At 39.3% G+C, this 7846-nt stretch overlaps 1 protein-coding gene across 1 annotated transcript in view; it reads left to right on the forward strand.

Moving 5' to 3' along the window:
* Nucleotides 1–274: 274 nt before the first annotated feature.
* Nucleotides 275–7846, forward strand: part of LOC139447561 (autophagy-related protein 16-1-like) — a 34995-nt gene continuing 27423 nt past the window's right edge. The window contains exons 1-2 of the mRNA XM_071228964.1: nucleotides 275–413; nucleotides 2392–2506. Of these exons, the coding sequence (XP_071085065.1) occupies nucleotides 311–413; nucleotides 2392–2506 (218 nt within the window). The 5' untranslated portion in view covers nucleotides 275–310. The remainder of the gene's footprint in view (nucleotides 414–2391; nucleotides 2507–7846) is intronic.

The following is a 7846-nucleotide window of genomic DNA, read 5'->3' on the forward strand; positions in this document are numbered from 1 at the left end:
GTTTCCCATCATCGTAGATCTGTGCTCATGATATCAATGACTGGATTGTCTGGTCCGGACTCGATTATTTACAGACCGCCGACATATAGCTGGAATATTGCTGAGTGTGGTCTAAACAACAAACAAACACTGACTGACGAAACAACAAATTCACAATTTGTCATATAGTTCATATACCCCTACATATATCTATTTTCACTTGACGTGGTTTAAATCATTGAGATCTAGATCTAAACGAACATGACAGATATATAGCCAAATACAAGGATACGAAACTAATGTTGATTACATAGCTTTGCTTGGTTTCAAGATGGCGGCTCACAGAGCTAAAGACTGGAAAGGAAATATTTTGATTCAATTGCAAGGTCGAAATAAGAAACAAACCCAAGCATATGTAGGCCTAATTCAAGCACGTGAGTCAAACATAGCTGTAGCCAATTTTGAATATAAGTACTTGCTCACAAACAAAGATTTAGCCTTTCTTGCGAATGCGGAAGATAGTTTTGACACCTCCCCTTGCAGACGATAAAATATTGTTTTCATCACAGTCTGGCAAATGATAAGGCTGACTGACTTGTGGTCAGTTGGATGGTTCACTGATTTAAGGGCGGACCCATACACTAAGCTTGTATGTTAAATCAGTTACTTTGCCAGCTCGACTGTACAGAAAGAATCATTGACATCACAGTGAATAGGCCTATATAAGAATGATGTTCAGTGATAGAAATAAAATGTCAGTGAAAGTGTTATCGATTTGAGCGTGACTACCGAGGGGTATTTATGCTTACAGTTACAAGTCACACATGTACAGTAGAGTTTGAAACAGTTCTCACTTCAATACTCATTCTTTTGGCATCAGAATAAACTGGAACCGCATTAAACAGCCCCAGTATGCCTGTCAAAATGGCACTAATTTGGCTGAAATGTCTTCAGATTTTTCAGTTTTGAAAGCAGCATATGCTTCTCAAAAGACGTTATAAAACACCCACAATTCTGTCATATCTATACATGCAATAGTTTATCTGTCATGTCTGCAGTGTGAAAGAATCAGGTATTCTTTTGAATGCAGTCTGCGATTTTATCCACTAATGTGGAGCCCGAAATTAGTAAAATTCAGGTCTGTCCTGTAAGCTTTGCTAATAATACAACATATGATGATCATAAGAATTAATGCCGAGAGCAGTTACAGCTACAAGACTCAAAAAAAAAATTGGCACAGATGTGTTATAATGTCAGTCTATGCCAAAAGCTTTTGAGTCTCCTAGCCCGAACCTGTCACCTGACATCATTTTCAGTGGATGTTAGTATTCCTTTATGGACTTTTATTAGCAATGCTTACTTGACTGAAAGGAATATTACCAGACTTGGGCTTCAGTCTGGTGTCTATTGTCACAGACTACTGCCTTGTGTTTGTTTGTTTGTTTGTTTGTTTGTTTGTTTGTTGTTTAACGCCTCACTCAGCAATATTCCAGCTATATGATGGCGGTCTGTAAATAATCAAGTCTGGACCAGACAATCAAGTGATTGACATCATGAGCATCAATCCACACAAATTGGATAGATGACATGCATGAACCAAGTCAGCGAGCCTGACTACCCGATCCCGTTAGTCGCCTTTTACGACAAGCATAATCGCCTTTTACGGCAAGCATGGGTTGCTGAAAACCTATTCTACGCCGGATCTTCACGGGTCTCTCAGCAATGGACTCATCCACGGACTTCCTGTGACCAGTGTTGCTTAACTTCGCCTGATAAGGATCACATGCCAAAACCTTCTTTACCTGACATCCTCTGTACACCTCTGTTCTCGATTTAAGGAACTTGAATTAACTTGCACCAGGTGCATGTTGACATTAAAACCAAGTTGCACCAAACAAAACCAGGTTGCACCGTGATCCCATAAAGTTATCAAATGTAGGCCGACACTGTGACATTTAAGATTTTTCTTTCACTTGAACTCACACAAAGTGATAGTCAAATTTCTTTCTTTTTTTTTTTTTACATTTACATAAAATACTGGACGTCAAAGTGGCCGACATGATAAACAGGACATGAGAGATTTCCGAAACTGTTCCTGAACCTGTGGTGATTACATGTACCGAAAATTATAAATAGGGGGCTCTTATTAGAATATTATTTTGGTGGGGGAAAAAACAACACAGTTGAAAGATATCGTGGTTTATGCCGTTATATAGCTGGAATAATGCTGAGTGCGGCGTAAAACAACAAACCAACCATCAACCAACCATTGCTGAGAAAGAAGATTGAGTACATACTGATCCATGAACCAGTATGTGATTGTCACTGAACCTTGACTGATGGATAAATCAACAACAGGTTTTTATGTTTCGCGCTAGCTTTGACATATTGCATGTTTGTTTACTCCCTCAGATAACAAGCTTGTAGAGATCGCGTCTTCACTCAAGTTCCGTAATGTTCAACTACAAGTTGAGGCAGAGAAGTTGAAGGAAGAAAACCTTAATCTCCAGGTGAAGGTTGAAACTGGGTAAGTACATTATACTGTCAGACTAACGCTTAGTTTCTGAAAATACATGCTGTATTCGACGTAATAAGTGCCACGCTCTAATAAGCGCCAACGGCGATATTTGCTAATATATTGGCTAGTGAACAATCCACATTAGCACCCCTTCCGATTGATCAATGTACACAAGACTTATTTATTCGTGTATAATACGCACTCGTGTGTTATATGCACCCTTAATTATGGGCAATTAAATTCTGGAAAAACATATCTGTCGCATATAAACATTTCAGGGTGTCAGCATAAACCATGAAATTTATCTTTCAACTCTGTTTTTCACCAAAATAGTATTCCAATAAGAGCCCCCTATTTCTAATTTTGAGAGTGCCCTGGGCACTTATTATGTTGAATACAGTAATATTTATAGAAATATGTGGAATCTATGGAAAATCTAGACTTGCTACATTAGGGCTATAGCATTGCAGTAAGGGCTGGGTGGAAGAGGCTGGGCTGGAACGGGTCCAAATGTACTACCCGGGTACCCACCCCACTATTACCCTACCCTACCTGGGTACCTGCTGTAGGTCTCAAGAGATAGGTACAAAATGTCCGATTGGGAAAAGTTTGATCCTACCCATGGCAAAATGTATTTAGATACACATATAAAATGATCTGGTCATGCATAAGTTGAAGTTGTCTGAATTTTTATCTTTATTCAAACATATAAAGTCAGAAGGAATGTGTGCATAGTCCGAAAGAAATGCTAACATTTGTCATTTATAGTGTAACCATAGAGTTCTAGATAACTTTTACAATTAAACAATATAATCACATGACTAATCACGGGTCCGGGTAGTCCTGTGGGAACCCGGGTCCAACTCAGTACCCACCCGACCCGAGTACCCAAGGTACTCGTCACAGCCCTACCTGTTACTGTTGTGAGAAGTTGAGCCATGTAACAGGCTGACAGTTAAGGTTTCAATCAAATTTGGGATTTGAATGCATGAATGGGGCTGCAGATTTGTTGAGGGTAGTCACACTACGTCCCCCAAAATACTACAATCAGCCTTAGAAATTCCTCTTTTTTAAGACTTAGTCCTAAGGACTAATGTTAACCATTTTCCACTTGTCTTCAAAGTTTGTAGCTATTCCTGCTTGAACAAGCAGGGTTAGAACTGAACACTTGCCCGCTAGCCTGGGGCTAGTACAAATTCTTTTGGGCAAGTACAGATTTCCACATTTCCACATTGTTTTAACATCACAACTTAATACAAAGGCATTTTGTCTTTACCCGAGCTAGTAAAGCTTTGAAGTTTAGTTCTAACCATGGACCCAGTTTTATTCAGTTCCAATTTGTCGCAAATGGAAGCATTTAGAACTGGATCAGAATTAAGCCCTCAGATACTACTCGTTTATGCGGACTATGTATGCTTGTTCTCAGCATAGTGGTCTGAGACTAGCACCCTGGAGCTAGGAGTCAGGGGCACTTACGGTATACTGTAAACAGCTATATTTCTGCGCCGTTAAAATATTGCGAATACCAGACCAAAGACAATACTGCGACGAGATATTTTTGCGAGTTGCCGTGTTGAGATGATCAAATACGATATTTGACTCAACTCAGTGTCATGACTGAGTTTGAATGCAAACTATATAAGAAGGATTTGAATGAAAGTTCGTCACTCACAAATTGTGACAATTTGGAGATACATAACGGTACACGCAAGATGGCTTGTTTCCTGTGTGGACAAAATTGCAAAGGACACTGACGCAATCAAGCGAGGTTGGAAGAAGGCAGGATTACTGTGAGGCAACAGTGATACTATTTGGTCTGTTTACACTGTCATTTGTGATGTATTGTCTGACCATTCTGCATTCATTTGTGTTTTTAACTTACTGAGTAACTTGTGGTTCTGGTTGATGATTTCAACATTTGATGACGTGTTGCAATGAATAAAGTATGTATGTATTAGTTATACCTATTTTTGCGTTTTTAATTTTTTCGATTGAGTCTCGTTCGCAAAACTTGCAATAATAAAACGGTCGCAAAAAATTCCCTTTTTACAGTAGTGTTACAACTACATTGCTACAACACTGTCTTAACATGTGTCATTGTGTGACACCTTGATATACCACAACAAAGAGCACATGATAGGTGAGGGGCATTTATATGTCATAAAAGACTGCATGTGATCGGTGATGCTACTGTAAAGCACAAGTGACAAGTAACATCCTAATACAGAGAACTGCCTCGGGCCTCGTGTCATTGAGGGGCTGATTGAGGCTCTAGCCTCCAGCTCCCTAGCCAGTCATTAAGAGGGAGACAAGTTGACGCGATCAGATTGATGAGTTTGTTAGTCATGACGATTTGGAGAACTTATGTAAAGGGGTTACGTGGAGCGGTGACCTAGAGTGGACATATGGATGAATACCATCTTGTCGTGTTCCTTGTAGTAACAGCCATGTTGCAGATTCGCAGGAGGCTGAGATACCGGAGGCTGTGAGTTCTAGGGGAAATCATGAGTACAGTGTTTGGCTTGTGTGGGATTTCAGATTTTAGGAGTAACATGGAGGGGGAAAGAATGTTTTGATTGATGTCTTTTGTGTAAGGATTGTGACCCTGGTATAGCTGTGAAGACGTAGCTTAATACTGCTCTGCTTTTTCTACTAATCATAAACTGTACATAGCTCAGCGTTAGAAATTAGCACTAGTCCTGTAGTCCTTACCAAACTGCCCAATAGTAAAGGTATCCTAAGGACTAGTAGAAATTGGCCCATTTTAAGGATTTTGCTATATGTTATCATTATAAGGACTAGTGGACAAAAACTGTCAGTTTCTAACCCTGTTAAGCTATGATTAATGTCTTCATAACACTCAGACTTTTCTGAAGTCTGATGAATATTTGAACAATCTTCATCAGAGTGTAAATTCAGAATATCATGGATTATATGCCTTGGGCCCTCTGGTTGACTGTAGTAGAACGTTCTGAAGGCGGGAATGGCAGTAAATGCGGAGTGGAACATAGCAATGGTTTCGCAGCTAACCGTAGTACTCCTAGCTTTATTTCATGCTATTGTTGTACAATGCAGTGTTCAAAATCAAGGGGATCTCTGTGGTCCTTGAGGTTTGCTGCTATAGTATTTGAATCAAGGTACCCTTTTATATCTTATGTTAACATAAGTGTTCAGACAAGACTCCTTGACTTTCACGCTTGATATTCGTCCACTGACAATGTATATCTCACTGTGTGGTGATATGATGAATTATTCCAGGGTTAGAAATTGGCACTAGTCCTAAAGTCCTTGCAAATCTGCCCAATAGTTAAGGTATCATAAGGACTAGAAGATATTTGTCATTTTTATGGGTTTTGCTATATATTATCATTATAAGGACTAGTGGACCAAAAATGTTAGTTTCCTATGATGTCACAGTCCTCCAACAAGGAAATTAGCCAGGAATGTCTACTAGCCCGAAATTGTACTCTAAACTATTCACAGTTGCCTCAGGCTTGGATGCAGCGATCTTAACACAGATCAGTATGATAGCTATGTCTTGGATACAAAAACTTGTTCGTGTGGATATCATATCAAAGATGCTCTACACTTCTTTTTTGTGTACAAATTACTATGTTCTTCGAAATGAAATGTATTTTTACCAACATGGTTATTCTTTACAAACAGTGCTATGCAGAAATTCGTATTAGAGTAAGGAAGAGCAAATCCAAACATTAGATTCTATTCAAAATTTCATATTAAAAACTGGCAGATTTTCAGTTAAATGAATTGTTAATATAAACTGCAAATAGATTTATTATATATACACATCTAGCTTGGCATGTACCATTCATTTGTTACATCTAACCTTCATTGATGTATTTATTGTAATATGTCCTATGTGTAATGGAGTGGTATTGACATAAGCGCTTCGCTCGTTTACAATCCATTTTCACATTTTTGTGAAAGTAAATATGTTTAAACTGAATTCTAGTTGCCATTGGATATCTTTAAACATTAACAAAACTGCTATTTTCCATCCCTGCTCCAATACCTGGCTGATTGTGACTGTACCTGAATTACCTTATTCGACGTAATAGGCGCCCAGGGCGCTCTCAAAATTAGAAACAGGGGGCTCTTATTAGAATATTATTTTGGTGAAAAAGATAAATTTTGTGGTTTATGCTGACAGCCTGAAATGTTTATGTACGACAGATATATATTTCCAGAATTTAATTGCCCATAATTAAGGGTGCATATGACACACGAGTCCGTATAATACGCGAAAAAATAAGTCTTGTGTACATTGATCAATCGGAAGCGTGCCAATTGGGATTGTTCACTTACCAATATATCAGCAAATATCGCTGTGGGCGCTTATTAGAACGGGGCGCTTATTACGTTGAATACGGTAGCTGATATTATGTTGTTCCACTGTGGTATAACAGTGGCAGTGGAGGAGGCAATTAGAGTTGAGCAGGGGTAGAAACTAACATATTCAGTCCACTAGTCCTTATAATTATAACATATAGGAAAACCCTTAAAAATGGCAAATTTCTACTAGTCCTTATGATACCTTAACTATTGAGCAGTTTGTCAAGGACTATAGGACTAGGGCCAATTTCTAACGCTGTTGAGTATCACCTGGTATCTTGCGATACGATTCATATCAAGATATGGACTGACAATACCTGATATTATGGTACACCACATCAAATAGTAAGAAATGATGAAATCACTGAAATACAGCACTAAAGCCTCGTTCAAAATTTGTTTATTGTTATCTCAAAGAAAACCACAAGAACAAAAGAGTTTTAAATGAAGAGATGGTTATTAAATGTTACAGTTAGTCGGCGTGTCCTTGTGTTCTGCCATGCTTACAGGTGGCGCCATGCTACTTCTGCCATTGGGGGCACGGGTGGCCCAGTCGTCTAAGGCGCCACGATTGGCTGTGCAGAGTTGCGTCCCTTGGGCACGCCAGAAACCTATGATTGTGGGTTCGAATCCCGGGTTCGGCCCGATTATGTTTCTAGGCACCATACCCGTGCTTGTGGGTTTGACCGAAGTGGCAAACGTCTGAGACCTGCATCACTTGGGGCTTTCCTCACACATTTAGCTGACACGCCGTGATATAACTGGAATACTGTTAAAAGCGGTGTTAAACCCCACTCACCTACTCACTACTTCTGGCATTATGGGAGGTAACTCTATTAGTCCCTGTTCTATTTATAGCGAATCATGGGTATGGTTGAATGGTTACAGCCCTAGATTAGCATGATTAGTATTGTATTAGTAATGCATGTATTTCATCTGCAGCTGTGTGTCTGTGGGATAGTATGCCCTCTTGTGACCATCTTGTACGATTGTTGT

Source organism: Haliotis cracherodii, unplaced genomic scaffold (assembly GCF_022045235.1).
Source record: "Haliotis cracherodii isolate W230 unplaced genomic scaffold, xgHalCrac1.p SCAF_7, whole genome shotgun sequence".
Taxonomy (NCBI): domain Eukaryota; kingdom Metazoa; phylum Mollusca; class Gastropoda; order Lepetellida; family Haliotidae; genus Haliotis; species Haliotis cracherodii.